Genomic DNA, 16,859 nt, shown 5'->3' on the forward strand with positions numbered 1-16,859 from the left:
TGTCAAAACGCAGCGACCGAATCGACCGTCGTGCAGCGTGTCACATCAAAACGAACTAAGTCGCGGAAACACAGCGCACGGCGGACTGTGTCCCCCACGCAGATGGCTTTGAAGATACAGCGGGCATAGCAGAACGCCCCCCCCCCTCCCTACCCTCCCCCAGGAGCGTTGCGCGCGACGGAAGACGGCGCGTTTCCTTCCCGCTTCCCTCGCACGCTTTCACTCGCACCTACAGCATACGGCGCACGGCGACGATTTTATCGCCTAGGACTTCATACGGAACCTCACGACGACGGCGACGCCGACGGCAGAAATGTGCCTGAAGTGTCTATATAATTGCTATCGCAATGAAAAATTGTTGGGTGGCGTAGGGAATCGAACCAACGTTTTTATGAAGCTACTATGTATCACACTAACTACTAGTTTGCGCCTTTTATTTTGTTACATGACATTTATTGTATCGAGTGTAAAATTCTACGCGAATATTGCACAAGCACTAACCAACACATCACACACCGATGGTCTGAAAAACGACTTAGAAAGCACAATGTGTAGACCTTGTAACGCAGAAAACCACAAGCTATTTTGCACATAAAAGAGTCGCAACGACAGGCAACTTCAAGTAATGGTACCAGTCCTGTTAAAACTCTGTTATGTCATACATGCCCTTCAAATTAAAAATCTTGTGATTAAACTGAAATACTGCATGAAACAATAAGCCCTGCATTGCGGTCTAACATGCGCATCTTCCATATATTCCAATCAGGAAAACGACATGAAATGCGCGTTACCTTCTTGGGGTGCAACCAGATATCGGACGGTTATGCTGATTGTGAAGTACGTGCAGAATATGAAGTGAAACCACATTTTCATGGATTCCGCTGATTCTTTTGTTTTTATTATTCTTGAAGAGACCCCAGACGCGACCAGACAGACCACAGCAGGCACAGCGTGGCTATCAGAAGCAAATGCAACTTCACATTAATTAGTTGCTTTGTCAAACGCCTTTCATTAACAAACATACTGTGCACTGTCGCGTTTAGCATGAGTGTCAAAGCACGAACCACGACCGGAGCGTTATGCAGGTCGGTCAGGTGGCGGTAACGTGCGACACGCTAGAAAAAATGAATTGCAGGAAACTTTGCCGTTCTAGAAATAAAATGGATTAACATTCTGGCAGTCCTTCCATTGGATGGTGTGTGGCTATTTCGCGAAGCGATAACACACTGGTCCTTAGGGGTTATGGTGTTGGGCTGCTAAGCACGAGGTCGCGGGATCAAATCCCGGCCACGGCGGCCGCATTTCGGTGGGGGTGAAATGCAGAAAACACCCATGTACTCAGATTTAGGTACGCGTTAATGAACCCCAGGTGGGCCAAATTAATCCGGCATCACCAAGTACGGCGTGCCTCATAATCAGATGGTGGTTTTGACACGCAAAGCCCCATATTTTTTTAACACACTGGTCCGCCATGGGTCAGTGTCGCGCCATGACAAACGTGTGGCGCTACGCTCGGAAAGTCACGCTTTGTGGCAGTCTGGTGTATTATCGCTTCAAGATATAGGCGCACCGCATCCGGAGAAAGCCGACAACGGAAAGCACAAGAATTTGTTTGCCTTGCCTCAATGTTAAAATCGGCTCCACTTTTTTGTCAAGCACGTCGCACGTTATAGCGCCAGAAGCTCGACCCGCCCAGAACTTCGGCCACGGCTCCAGCAGTGCAACTCGTACTGAGCGCAATAGTGCATGTACAGCACTGTGCGTCGTGAAGTTCCCTACAAAGTCAATGGGATCCTAATAGAAGAGTGCTTGCGAGCATGAGGCAAGGGTACCTCACCTGAAGTCCTTGGGGTGGTGCGATACGTCCACTTCCAGCACCAGGGTGCGGCAGGTGGCGCTCTCTCCCGAGACGCCCTGCTTCTTCTGCAGGGTGCTCTGGCCGGCCATCGAGTGGTGCTGGTGAATGGTGGCCAGCAGGTCCGGACGGCCATCTTTGGACGTCGCCTGCAGCACCGACTGCGGAGACACAGAGCATAGCAAATGTTGCGCGACATTAATGTAGCGGCAGAAGTTGATATTACAAAGAAAGGAAACAGTGTTAATGAAAAACAGTTTCAGTGCATCCTCGAAAACTGATTATAGGCGTGTTAGAATACCGCTAGCGCCCTCCCTCGGGAAGCGCTCTTCATGTAGTGAGCTAGTACGCCTATGTGAAGCTTGGGACCCACGTAGCAGCTGTCGGCTTATCGGTGAAAAAAGGCGTGTGTCTATGCTCGTGGGAGTTTGCCTGGGTGGCGTAGTGATCACCTGTGTGGCAAATTCAGCCTTTGTGGCTATGTAACCTTTATTCTTCTGTTAAATCACCACTCTTCTACTACGACTTGTGCCTGAATCACCGACGGCAAGATAACATAATTCAGAAGTGGGATCCAGGATCCAGTGTTCAAATCGCCACCGAAGCCTAAATGTGAGTTGGGTACACGAACGTTGTTAACCCTAATGGAACACTCGGCGGAAAAAGTCAACCACAATGGCGGAGGAGACCCGGACGCTGGCCACGATGACGCGATCACGGCTCGCGACCTCCTCCAAGCCCTGCAAGAAAAGTACATAATTTTGGCAGCATTTTTGGAATGGCTGACTCTTGGCAGTGCGGCGCAGCCTCAACCAGCGCCAACGTTCCAAGTTACACCGGACCTGAGTCAAAACATCAGCAGCTTTGACGGCTCCGACGATGCTCCTGCGGCACGTGAGTGGATCGACAATATACGGCGAATGTCGACACTTCCTGGATGGCCCGTTGAGTATGCGCTGGAGACTGCAAAATCCCGTTTGCTTGGAGCTGTCAAAGACTGGTATCGTGCAAGAAGCTCTCAAATGAAGTCGTGGGAAGAGTTTGAGGAACGCTCTAGTCGCATGTTCGTGAGTTAGACTCGATTAGCGGAACGATGGCGGAGGATGCAAGAGCGCGTGCAACAGCGAAATGAAAGCACGACCGCTTATTTCCACTGTAAGATGCGGCTTTGCCGCGAAGTTAACTTTGATTGTCGCGATACGCGAGAGCAAGTTCTCACGGGTCTGAGATCTCGCGAGCTCTGCACCATGCTCTTGGGAAGGACGCATGATGACGAGAACGATTTGCTTCACGACATACTCGAGTTTGACCGCATCGAACCAGAACGACAGGAACTCTTTGGAGCAGGCAACCGAAAACACGTCTCGACATCGGATATGGAGCGCAGCCTGCCCGCTACCACAGCAAGAGAGATTACAACCGATGCGATTACAACCGGGAAACAGACTGGCGGTTAGGATCGCCCCGCGTCAGCAAACTCGGTGAGCGCAAATGTTACAGCTGCAATGTCTATAGACATATAGCCCGTGATTGTCTGGAAGCTAAGCGAGCACTGAAGTGCCGACTTTTCCAGGCTACAGACCATACGCAACGCAACTGCAAGTTGTTGCCGCGTAGCGAGTCCAACGTAGTAGAAGCACTTCCTTGCACGGAGAGTACCCATGTTTAGCTTAAGGAAGTAATTCTCAACGATGACTTCGCTATGGTGGGACTCATCGACACCGGCAGTTCTGGTTCTTTGAAGTGTGCGCCGGCGGAGGCACGATGCGGCATGGAGATTGTGCAGGAGACTACTCCTCTCTATGGTTTAGGAAGTAAGCACGTTCCAACGACCAGAAGCATCAGTCATTGCAGGGCAAAGATCAACATAGACGGCGTTGAAGCAAGGAACATTCCTGTCATAATTGCTCCGGATGATGCACAAAGTTTTGACACGTTGGTGGGCAGAACATTCACAGAGTTGCCCTACGGCACTTATGCCAAGGTGGGAAGCACGTTTCGTTTCTACCATCGAAATGATTGTCCCTTTGCTCATTTTGAGTTGTTGAAACAGCAGCCAAAACTGCGAATGGGAGCTCAGGAAGAGTCTGTGCTTCAGGTAGATACAGTGAACTGGATCTCTATGTCCACTGATCACTCTGACAACCTCTGTATTTTACAGACACTGTGGTCGTGATGTAAATCTTAACATAAAAGAGGAGAAATCACTGTGCCAATGTGCTCCTCGAGTGGCAGTGAGGCTAATATTCGAAAAGGACAAGAAGAAAAACCACGCAAGTTCGCGACGTCACCGCAGAGAGCAACAAGCCGTTAAAGGAAGCGGAGCGCACTCACGAAGACGACACCGGAAAGGATACGCCCAAAGCCACGACTTCTCTTGAACCGGGCGTAGGTAAGAAAGAACCGACACAGGCAATCGAGGAAACCTTGTCGAAAGAAAAATAACCGTATCAGATCACCCCAAAGGAGGGAGAGGTAGAAGCAGAGAAACTTGACGTTCATGACCACCCTCCTCAAGAGGCAGAAAAGACAGATGAAATTAAAGCAAACGAAGAAACTGCGGCACCTAAATTTTCAGACGCTGTTGCAGAGCCAGAGAACAAAGCAAACGAAAGTGAATCTGCAGAAGAGCAGTCGAGGGATCCACCCGGTGACTCTGAAATGTCTGGCACTACAGAATCGGCTACTCAAGAAAAAGCCCCCGCCGCAGTTGAACCACAGGAAAGAGTTACAAAAGTAACCAAAGACAAAGCGGTAGCGTCCGAGGAAGGAATCGTGAAGGCAGACGAAGCTACAGCTGTCAAGGAAGAAGTAGCCCAGCCAGAGCTTAGAGACGAAGCCCCACCAGAAAGGGTAGACGACGAAGTACCTGATTCTGGTGACAATGAATGTGAAGAAGGAACAACAAAGGTTGACGCTGCTCAAAAAGAAACTCAAGAGCCTAGCGGTCCCATGCGAGCGGGCGCGGACGAGACGACGGAACAGGCATCTAAAGACCAAGGTGGTGAAGAAGCAGCCAGTGCTACCAAAGCTGAGCCTGAGGCTGCAGACGAAAGCGAGAAATCTTTGGAGGCTGCCGAAGAAGGTGTAAGGCTGGCGGCTGATACAGAGTCCGAGGAAATGACTGAAGAAGCCACCGACAGGGCGGCAGCTTTCGAACCTGAACCGACGCCACCTGCGGAAGCTGTGAAAAAGAAGACCGACTTGCCCAAGTCGCTGTCCAAGCGCGCGACGGGCAGAGGTCCGCCCAGGACTCTTGAACAAGAAAAGGATGATGACACATCTGGAGAGTAACAAGAGGAAGGAGAAACGTCAATAAGACAACGTCCGCAACGTGTACGCACTTTACCGGCGACTATGTGTTGTGCTCTTTTTTTCTGTGTGCAACGAGAATTCTATTGTGCCAAGTTTCTGCGTTGTGTGAAACATTTTTTCCCTGTCATTTCGTTGCGGTTTTCCACAATGTCAAGCCAGTCAAGATGGCCGGAAGAAGTTACTTTTTCAGAATTGTACATAATGAACTACCGAATTACTGTGTGATGTGGTGAACTTTACGCGTTTGTTCTTGGACATAGTGCTTGCTTGTGTTTTTAAGCTATTATTATTATCTTTCTCTATTCGTATTGTTTGTATTTTAGGAAATGTGAATTGGAGGATAGCCGAGCATCGCTAAGATAATTCAGAAAACCTTATGTCGGATCGCCTTCACGAGGACGTTAAGGAATTCAGAATGGCCGAATGTTAGCATATCGCTAGCGCCCTCCCTCGGGAAGCGCTCTTTATATAGTGCGCTAGTGGGCTTAACTGAAGGTTGGGACCCACGGAGAAATTGTCGGCTGGTCAGTGGAAGCAGAAGACGTGTGTCTATGCTCGTGGGAGTTCGCCTGTGTGGCGTAGTGCTCTCCTGTGTGGCAAAGTTAGCCTGTGTGGCTATGTAACCTTTATTCTTCTATTAAATCACCCCTCTTCTAATACGACTTGTGCCTGACAACAGGCGTACACCAAGAGAGAACAGGCGTACGTCAAGAAGAGCGTCGGCTGAAAGCGAACTGCTTAACTTCCAATGCAAGGACTTCCAATTTCGATCAAAATACAATTTTCACCTGATGCTGCGGTCCCCACAGAAATCACCCAGGTCTGCTAAAGTTGATACCCTAAGGCCGTTAGAAACGTTAGAGTAGGCTCTATGGCGGCTATCGTGGTACCCACCCGTTCTGTCAAGATTCAGTTCAAATTCAGTAAGTATTGAGAGGCTTTAGCAGCTCCCCACACGCTCATTTTGGTGGTCGCCAGAGTGTGCAGAAGGCTTACTTGGAGGGGGGATGACTATAAACTATAAAGACAGTTTACACCCTTTGGGGCGTATTTTTCACCCACAACAATAATCACCATCTATCCTAGGCGCCTTTGTATTATGTAACACTGCGCGCCCGGTACTTCCAGGTCACTAACGGCATGCGCGTGATGAGCTTGACATAGCATTATTGACTGGAATGTAGCAAGCACACAGTTTTCCAGAAAGGAAGTGCAAGCAACACCCACCCACGGCGGTAGCCCAGTGTGGTTGTGGCATTGCGCTGCTGAGCTCGAAATCTGCAATCCCGGCCGCGACCGCCGCATTCCGACGCAGGCAGAAAGCAAAAGCGCTCGTGTACCGTGCATTATTGGGTGCACGTGATAGAAAAACAGGTGGTCAAAAATTATCGCGGGGCCCCTCATTGTGACGTACCTCATAATCATATGGTGGTTTTGGCACTTTCAACCTCAGAATTAATTTTTTTTTCAGCCGGGGTAGATGACGTTTATTGTTGCGGGAGAATGATGCACCCCAAAGGGTATAAACTGTCGTTGGAGTTATTGTGTATCCCCAGGATGTACACGGTGTCTGCATCTCCGATTTCTATTGCCTGTTTCGGACTACAATAACAACAGACGCTGTAGTGAGCCCCATTGCTATTTACTACTCGCCGAGGCGAAAGAAGGCAAAGGAATGGCAGACTATCTGCATGGTGTATGGAATAGAATGCTTTGAACGTGTAGTAGACCGGCGAAAGAATATGTAGGAGAAGAGGTCAGAGCAAAACCATCTTGTTCAAGCATGCCTATCGTAGTTTTCTGGAGTGCGTACAATGAATCCCTTGCCACCGCGGTGAAGAACGTCGTGTCTTAAATCCACTCTCGTGGAATACCTCAGCCGGAAATTCATCGGGCTGACGAAATGGTAAATGCGGCTGTATCTCTTTCGTGTGCAATATAAGGACTCGAACTCAGGCATACCTTAGATATTGAAAGCATTTTCTCCGCTACGTGCATAAACGATATGGTAAGCGTTTATGCCGCGGTCGGCATGCTAGAGTGCGTTTTCTCTTTTCGCGAGTGGTGAAGTAGATGGCACTAGCACGGGTTTAAGAAAAGCTTGATTCAGATTTCTTCAAATAACGTTTGAACTAAACTGCGCTCAGATGTAGCATGTACATTATTTGTATCCCTCTCTGCCCACGTTCACGATGAGTTACGCTGAGAGTGCACAAAACACTAAGTAAGACAGACCTATGTTGCATTACACTCACCTTATTAATGTTTATGATCGTTGTTGTTTTATTTAAAGCGCATCAAAGACGGTACTCTTCCCCGTAAATGGCACCGTTTACAGGTTGTCAGGCACGTTATATGGAAAATATGGCCTCGTACTCTTAATAAAGGTCCACGGAAGCACTTACTGGGATATCATTTAACAAGAGAAGTTCTAGATAACATAAATACCGTTGTTACGCTGTTTTTGCTCATGATTTTCTGAATGAACATACTTAAGAACTGGCTGACGGATTTGATTTCAATAGCCTTTTTTTATTTCGTTCACTCCTGTGTTTGTGCATCGTGCCGATTTATTCGGGTGGGCGTCGCGTTCAGCGGCTTCAAAGCTCATGGAAAAGAAAACAGTCACAAAATTACCTGTGAGTATCAGCTTTCCCTCGCACAATTCTTGCATGTTAAACTTTCAAGCACGTGCCATTTCTACCCACAACGGTGGCTCAATGACTAAGAGGCCCTGCTTATGAGAACGAGATCACGGGTTCGGTTCCCAACCACGGCGGTCCCATTTTGGTGGGGCGAAATGCAAAAATCTGTCCACGGCGTCTCCCATACCCCTTTGCAGTGCGTTGGGAGATTATACGCCATATAATAAGTATCGTGATTTACCCTATTTTTTTTTATTGTTGTAGAATTTCTGCGCCCCGAAAATTTCTCCCTCGCGGATTGGGATTCTGTGCGCTTGTAGTTTTATTTTCGTGCCTACCGCTGTAGTTTATAGGGACACTCCGTCTTTACTGCTTCCTCTTCGCGCGCATACTGTACGCTATATTATTCCTGCTGCTGCGATCGCATGCGCAACGTTGCCTGTGCGGGTTGTACAAGAAAATATAGAGGTACATTGTGTATACCTCTACATGCATGCCCATGCTTAGACACGATAGCAGAAGCAAAAAAAAAAAAAATCTTCCCAAGAACCGGTACCGAGTGCTGAAATCGCAGATAAAAAAACTCAAAGTGGCCGTAAATGCTACGAGTGTAGTCGCCGTTTGAAAGCAGTAGGAAATGCACTCAGCGTTAAGGTATTATTTATGACAGCCGTTTGAGTCATTCGAAGCCGATTCACTCTGCGAGAGTGCGCTTAGCTCTGAATGCTTTTTTTTTTCTCCTCTTTAGGGAGCGTGTGTGCGTGTGTCCAGTCCCTTTCCTCATCACAAAAGTAGAGCTCTATCCTGGGGCAATCTTAAATTTCAAAACACAAAGCGGTTTCGTCCGTCTAGGCTCTTTTTTTTTTTTTACTTCAGTGTGTGTAGTTTGAAAGAACTGGGGATGAGTATAAGGCCTTCAGGTAAGCGTAATCGATGCGCCTTGGAAGAAGAGTTTCACTTAATGTATCCTCCCCCCGAACAGTAGGGCCCACTATTCTGCCGAAAATGTCCTAGCAACTCGGCGTAATTGAATCTTAGTGATGGAGTGCATTCTCCTTTCACCAGGCACAAAGGCGTACGCCTGTGCGAAACGTTGAGGGCCTCGAAGCATGCATGCGTCGCATCAAGCGATGAGAGGCGTGATGATTGAAAAGGTGTAATCAATATCGCTGGTAGCACCGAGGACAAGAGCCTACGCAGTACACGCATACAAGGAAACAGGAGCGCTCATGGAGGAGGAACGCTCTCGCCGAGTTTGTATCTGCACCGTGTGATGAGCGAGGTGAAAAATATAAATTGTATCCGCAGAGCATCTTTCAGGCGTATCATCAGGAACATTGCGGTAACCCTTGAGCGCTAAAGAGTAGTTCATAATATTTCGCTCCCATGCTGTGCCTGCAGTGAATGTCCCATAGTGTGAACAAACAGTTACAATAAAGGGCGAGACACACGATGCGATTTTGCGTGCGATCCGTCGTACGACGCGCCGTATCGGCCGCCGCGCTCAACAAGTTCTCAACGCATTCTGCCGCATGCGACCAACCTGTTGGATATAGTCGTACGATTGCCCGATCGGTCGGACGGCCGCAGCCAATGACAGCGCCGCCAGCGTGTACGTCATGTTGACGTGGTAAAGCCGATCGTCTCGGAGCCTTTTTTTTTCCTGGTCGAGACGCTCGCCTCTTTGCCACTAACGGCGATGCAAAAATCGAGTACACTTTGTTTCTGACACGAAATAACTGTTAGAATGAAGTGAACTCATAATTGTGCATGTGAAAAAACGTTGCGCGAAAAGCGGTCAGCGCAGACGCCGCAGCAGTCATCTATGCGAAGCGGCTCGCCTGACTTGGCGTGTTTTCTCATCGCTAACAACGGCGTCGGGAAACCTAATTGTATTGCCACTTATGAGCGACATAAATGTTCAGACGTTGATTGTGCTGACGAATATAGGCGCTTTATAACGAGCTACGGACGGATCGCAAGGGCTGTCAACCCCGAATCCGACGGCCAGCGAGCTAGGCCTATATATACCGTCTCACAGTGATCGCAAGCTCGCTTGGCTTGCTCGTTCGCTTCCGTCCGCGCTGATAAAATGAAATGTATTGCAATTTAAGCGCGACATAACTGTGTACACGTTGTGCTGACCAACGTAGGAGGTTTATTACGAGCTACAAGCAGTCGTGTCGCAAGCGACACCGGTCTCGGATTCGACGGCCCAGCGAACTAGGCCTGGCAGCTCCCAGCCATCGTCGGCTGTCGATGGAGCCCACACTGCGGACGCGGCCTTGCGGAAACACGTCTACGCTGCTCGCACAGACGCGTTTTTATTGTGGTCGTTTGTGCAACACTAGAGAACTGTGTAAAACGTTTGTTTTCACTTTGCGAAGTTATGCAGTATTCGAGCGTCCATGCAGGGCCGCCGGTTGTGGACGGAGCTACGCACCGCACAGTCGTTCGTACCATGTGCCCCGAATCGTCGTATGCGGCAAGTCGGACTCCGACGCGTCGTACGACGGATCGCACGCAAAATCGCACCGTGTGTCTCGCGCTTAAAAAGAATATCATGAAGGTCCCCTAGTGACAGCAATGTCGCTTCTCCAGTGGCCACGTTGGATTTAGGTCAATGCGCATAAATAGTTGCAAAAGATTGACTGTTGCTTAACTCCACAAAGCATACCGGGGGTTGTGAGGAATGCCATAATGCAAGACATTTCGTTACTTTCGGTGCCCTGTATAAGCTATATACCGTTCTTTAACGTTCATCCAAAGCAACGTACACAAACCTGTACTATGTCCAGGTTTGTTTTCTTATTGCATGCACGGCACATTCAATTCATTGCACACAATAGACAGTCCACAATCCATACACGCCAGACTACGTGCGCATGACCAGTCATTTCGAGCAGCTCTAAATGAGTATAGGTTTCTGTCCCTATATATATATATATATATATATATATATATATATATATATATTGGTAAACTTTTTTACCGAGCCGAGAGAAGACACCTACCTGTCTGAACATTTGCGCGCGCATATAAAGCGCACTTGCTGCCTTTGTCCCTGGTGATTTAGAGCAGGCGCTAGCGTGGGTTGACAACACTACCGAAGATATTATGGATACGGCTGGGCAGCTTTCATTGGAAAGGTCTACAGGGGGAACCTTGGACGAACAATTATCTGCCTCATTACGTTGTGAACAGGTGTTGAGACCACTCTAGTTCGTAGTTTGGTTTGCTCTTTTCAGCGATGCGCTCTTTCTTTTCGGTGCCGCAGATTTGAACTGATAGTTGCATTTGCTTTAAATTTCTGTCATGATGCTTCGATAGAAATATATTGGCGACTGTCGGATACAGTTCCTCAGATCAGTGCTTGTTGCTGTAGGCTTAACGAGAGAGGTTGTGCTAGCTGAGCATGGCCTTGAGATTTGGCGACGCGTGCGGAAAACAAGGCGGGCTGCATAACCATCTCGGAGGAGAAGTTTGCTTGTAGTTTGAACTTTGTATAGAGGGCACTGCCGTCTGCTGAAACTCTCAGCCGCCGTTTACGTCACGTCTTCCAGCCGCCCAGCGGATAGTATTCTGGCGCGCGTAGAAAATCATCACGTGGGCAACCATTGCCGAGAAGCCCTCGTTCAGTCAAAGTAGTGGACAAAGGCAATGCCGAGAAGCCTTCGTTCAGTGAAAAAAAAAGCGAGTAAAATGAGCACGGAGGTAGCTTTGGGGCTGCCTTACAGTAAAAGAACATCTAAGGCAGCCCCCCACTAAGCGCGCCTCACTAAGGAAGTTTTCAGAATTGACGCAAAGGGGCCTAACCACGGTGGGGGCTTCTTTACAAAGGTAAAGAAGGTTTCCGAATTCGGGCCTTAGTCTGTCCCGGAGATTGTGTAATTCGCAGTCCCGTTGATCACATGGGTTGTATGGTGGGGGCAGGTGGGCGGCGTTTGCCCGTCTTGCTGATTTTCTGGCCAGGCCCAAAACACATGCGTGAAGGAACGCTTGGCTGCAAACCGGATGGCAGAAGATGAACAATTTTATAGCAATTAATTAACCGCTTCACGAAAGCGTCGTTAATACACTTTATGTACCCCTTCATTTTTTTAGGCCATACAGAATTTTAAATGCGCAAGCGTTTCTATGCTTACCCAACGAAAAAAAAAAAAACACCCGTCCGATCATCCCGTAAGACGATTGCTTTCAAGATGGCGCCTGCAGCAGCTAGCGAATTCACCTTCGTGCTGCCTCTAGCTTTCACGCCAACTAAACGGCGAGAACACAGCGCTCATGAAGCTATCAACGTTCGCCGCACTCTCTGCCCTCATCGCAGATCGCTTTCAAGATAGCAGCCCGCGCGTCTGGCTTCAACACGAACTAAACGGCCAGAAAATAGCGCGCACGAAGGGATCAACACTCGCCGCGCTGTGTCCCCGTCGCAGATCGCTTTGAAGATAGGGGCACGCGAGGCCGTCCAACACGCCGCCGCGGCCGGAGTACGGTTGATCATGGTTGATAATGGTTCGACGCGCACGGATAATTCGCCAAAGAGCGATACCGGCGTAAAATAATCGGAACATCATCAGCGCCGCCACTTGCAGTAGTTTGCTTGCCTTATCACTTCACATTTGCGCCGCCGTCCGCAGCAGTTGTTGTCACCGCAGCGCTGTCGTTTATACTGGTCAGGCCAAGTTTCTTAACACTGATAATGACACAGGGCACGTGCCATAATGCTTACGCATACTTAGCTCCCAGAGGAGTTTCTGCATGATTTTTTTTATTTACCTGTAGAATATAGCATACTTGAAGTCCTTGAGCTGGCCTACTCGAAACGGCGTAGATTTCTCGCACGAGGGATAAATGCATAATCCATTAATTCAAATAATTACTTCAAAGCACATATTGCAACTTACGAATTGCAGCTGGTGCGTGTGGAAAGCATTTCCGCTTGAAGTAATTTCGTTTTCTAAGGATCTCACGGGATCTCACGATATATGCACGGTGAAACTTGCGATAAAAGTCGCTATTGTGTCACTCAATTTTATTGCGAAAGCAACTATACGGACACCCCGGTGCATTTTTCGCCGTCGTCGTCGGCGTCGCCGTGATATTGCGTATAAAGTCCAAGTGCGATGACATCCTGGCCGCCCGCCGTCTGCTGTAGGTGCAAGGGAGAGCATGCGAGGGCGTACCGACGCTGGTGGTTCGATCTCGGGCGCGCAAGGGAAGAAGGCGGGGAGGAAGAGCGCAGTCTTCCTCCCCGCCTTCCATCCTTGCATCTAATCGCCAATTTTAGCGATTAGACAAATTGATAAATTGAAAACAAAATATGAAGCATGAAGCTAATTTCTAACACGGAAATGAAAGCGATAATATAGATGTGATAACTACGCTTATTTAGTTATCTAGAGCAGACAAAATTGATGTATTATACCTCGTTCAAGAATATACCACTAATTTGCCTGTAGCGCTTGTGAAAAACCCTCGAAACATCGCTACAAGATTACTGTAAAATTATGCATCACTTGTGCCCGATAACGATGCTCTAGCAGATGCATTCGACAGAATTGCGATATCTGTTACGAATTCCTAATTATTGTGCTTCGATGATATCGGAACTTACCCATATTTGCCACTTTTTATAATAAGTATCAGGCCTTTTAAATAAAAAATGTCACAGTTCCGCCTTAAGGGCGAAGCAATGAATGCGATAGCAACACAGCAATGTCATACGAAGTAAGGAGAGCGGCTTTGGTAGCAATATGAATTGTAGTAAACATGAGCTGATTAAGTAAGCAGGTGTGCTGCGGCGTAAGTAGACCGACATGAAGAGAGACTCGATGACCACGAGAAGGCGCGTGTGAAACGGTGGTGTTGATGAGAAGCGCTGCCCGTGGGCAGCGCGTGCGAAGGGACACACCTGTAGCGCTGCACTGTCGATCCGGGCAGCATTGCATGTGTAGCGTGCGTTAAAAATGTGGCCCGACTATTACTAACTGTGGTGTGAGCGCGCACAAACAAACATGAATAGATCACACTGAATGACTGCAGACAACGACTGTCAAAACGCTGGCAGCAAGCGCATATACGCCGCAGCGGGCGAAGGTACGTGCGGTCTATCGCTTCAACGGAAACTGAGCGGCGAATTCACAGCGCATAAAGGTCAGAGCCGTGTGGAGATAAGAGACGGTGCGAGCGAGCGACGAGCGCGGTTGTTGGCAGAGTAGAAATGCGCCCCCCCCCCCCCCGCTCCCTCCGGCGCTCGCTTCCCGCTTCCTTGCTTGCGCGTAGAAGATTGAGTGCGTTCGCTCTCCGTGACAGCGTGCGTCCCCGCACGCTTCCGCTCGGGCATACGGCGCGCGGCGAAGATTTTATCTATACGGAACCTCACGGCGACGGCGACGCCGACGGCAGAAATCCGGTGGAAGTGTCCATATAATTGCTATCGCAATAAAATACTGCTTCCGCAGTCAGTAAAGTTCGCCTTTCTATCTGATCGTTGAACGCTGTCCAGTGTCTGTGCGTGCGTAGCGCGAACTTTTCTTCTCTCCCTTATTTCAAGTTTCTCTCCCCTTCCACAGCTCAAGGGTTGCCGACTGCTGTCAACCTGGCTAACATCTTCGCCTTTCCCTTGTCACTCCTCTCTCTCTTCTCAAGTGCAAAAAAAAAAGTACAAATCGGATCAACCGTTGTTTATTTAGAGGCCATCCGCGTTTCACGTGCATTTTAATAGGGATATTATAGTCGTCCCCAAGCCTTAACTTCACATACGTTTTCAGCCGAACGCAATCGATATTGTCCCGCTTCTGCGTCACGCCCTTTGCACTCTAGTACGTCGGAGAACGCAACAAGACTGTCAAACTTTTGAGAGATTGAAGTCGACATGTGAACACAGAGTGTGTCATTTTGTGACAGGCTGGCATGTTTGCGAATGCCCACCCTATACTTAAAAGCAGGCCAAGCTAGTCGTGATCCACGGTGGTAGCCCAGTGGCTATGGCGTTGTGCTGATGCGCTCGAGGTCGCCGGTTCAGCCCCGGCCGCGGCGGCCACATTGCGATGGGAGCGTAATGCGAAAACGCACGTGTGCTTATATTCATGAGTTCCATTAAAGACCGCCAGGCGGTCTAAATTATTCCGGAGTCCCCTACTACTCCGTACCTCTTAAAAAGAACGTGTCCTTTGGCGTGTAATCCCCCCAGAACTTAAGTGAATTTTGAGCTGGTACTGAGCGCTCATATTTGTTATTGAAACTAAGTCATAGCCAACTGTTAAAACAATGTACAGGTTTAGTCTGTGGTTATATGTTGTGGCCACCGCTAAAGACTTCTCTAAATTTAATGGTCTAGATTGCTACAAAATGAGAATTGGAGTAAAAAAAAAGCAACAATCGGTGCTGAAGAGAATGCGATTTTTCTATTAGTGGAATACGCAGTTATTTAGAGAAGAGATAAGCCAGATAAAAAAAAATACTCGTTTCGTGTCAACATTTCATCGCGCCAACGTTCTATGAGCACGAGCAACGAATCACCTCTGCACCCTACAAGATATTGCGCAGAAAAAAAATGGGGAGGGGAGGGAAGATAAAGTAACGTAGGTACTAAAGGCATCCAAACCGGATGACTACAATTTTAAGACCATTCCACCCGCTGCTGTACTTTAACCTATAACTGAGCAGTGAGCGACAAAACAACTCTCAGGGAAAAAAAAAGAAAGAAAAAGGTATTTTATTCTGTTTCGTGCATATGCCTTGAGGCAAATGCCTCGCGATTAAAAAATTAAGGAGGCAATTATCACGCAGCACCGGTTCGTCGCAAAGTCAATGAAGGCTTTCGCGGTGAACCAGTTTGCGCATCGCATTAACTTTCCACTTATCACGATAAGATAACGCCATATATGCACGTTGGACGTGGCTCCTTATCTCTGCTCATTGTTCCTGCCCTTCAGCCTGTTCCCTAGGAGCGTGGCCATCTACGCAGCCCGATTAACCTGCTAGTCATTCGTTTCTGTACCTTCCTTATCTCTGTTTTTGGGGGGCAATACATAACGCGTATTGAATCGTTGCTGTTTGCATGACAAATCAAAAATTGTGTGAATGTGTACTTTTTTGATGCACCCTACTTCCCCATAGTTTGTGTGTTCGGGAGCCATCCAAGTTTGGAGCTGTGCTTCATTGAAAGGACAAAAATTCGGCAAGCTATATCCGTTTGCCCTAGTTCGGCATATAAGAGTGGTCAGTAATTTTGATAGGATCAAAGCAACGCCCAAATGGTCGCGGGGCGTCGTAATAAATCTACATGGTTGAAAAATAGGACAACCATGTAAACTGGCTTGCGAAGATAAAAAGGTATATATATATATATATATATATATATATATATTGTGAGCAAAATATTAATCCTTCATCTTCTTCACCTGTACATAATCATCATCACTGTGCGCGTCGTCTTCGTTCAGCGCGTGGCTCAGCCAAATAAAGGCGACGAGACAACAGCTGTGCTGCTGCCTTACAAAGTGGTGGAGAGTGCGTTCGATCCCCTAGACCTCTACGACGCCGAGCTCCCCTGGAGCTTCGTTTGGGTCGCTATATATATATATATATATATATATATATATCATATCACTACATTCACGTTGCATAAAGATATATCATCCCTCGTTACTAAACTAAATACTGATTTAGAAAATATTCTAAGGTGGTGTAATGTGAACACGTTATCTGTTAATGCAACTAAAACTAAATTTGCTGTATTTTCTTCTCATCAGTGAACCATAACATCTATTCCACCTGTCTGTTTTGGTCCCCACTGTCTTACTCCAAGCTCATGTTCATCTTTCCTTCGCATTCTACTTGATCGTAATTTGAAATATCTGAATCATATAGCTCACATAAAAAAGAAAATAGCTTAAGGTATACGCAGCTAAATTAAAACACGCCCTTACTTCACGCGTACCACATTACTCTCACTTTACCATTCTTTTGTCCACTCTTATATTACTAATGGTACAGTATGTTGGGGAAACACCTATTACACTCATATTGCGTCTCTC

At 47.8% G+C, this 16,859-nt stretch overlaps 1 protein-coding gene across 1 annotated transcript in view; it reads right to left on the reverse strand.

Annotated features, from left to right (window-relative positions):
* The window catches only part of LOC119445576 (cGMP-dependent protein kinase 1), a 697,240-nt gene that overhangs the window by 208,446 nt on the left and 471,935 nt on the right, over positions 1–16,859 (reverse strand). The window contains exon 2 of the mRNA XM_049660582.1: positions 1,838–2,016. Within this exon, the coding sequence (XP_049516539.1) occupies positions 1,838–2,016 (179 nt within the window). The remainder of the gene's footprint in view (positions 1–1,837; positions 2,017–16,859) is intronic.

The sequence above is a fragment of the Dermacentor silvarum genome, chromosome 1 (genome assembly GCF_013339745.2).
Source record: "Dermacentor silvarum isolate Dsil-2018 chromosome 1, BIME_Dsil_1.4, whole genome shotgun sequence".
Taxonomy (NCBI): domain Eukaryota; kingdom Metazoa; phylum Arthropoda; class Arachnida; order Ixodida; family Ixodidae; genus Dermacentor; species Dermacentor silvarum.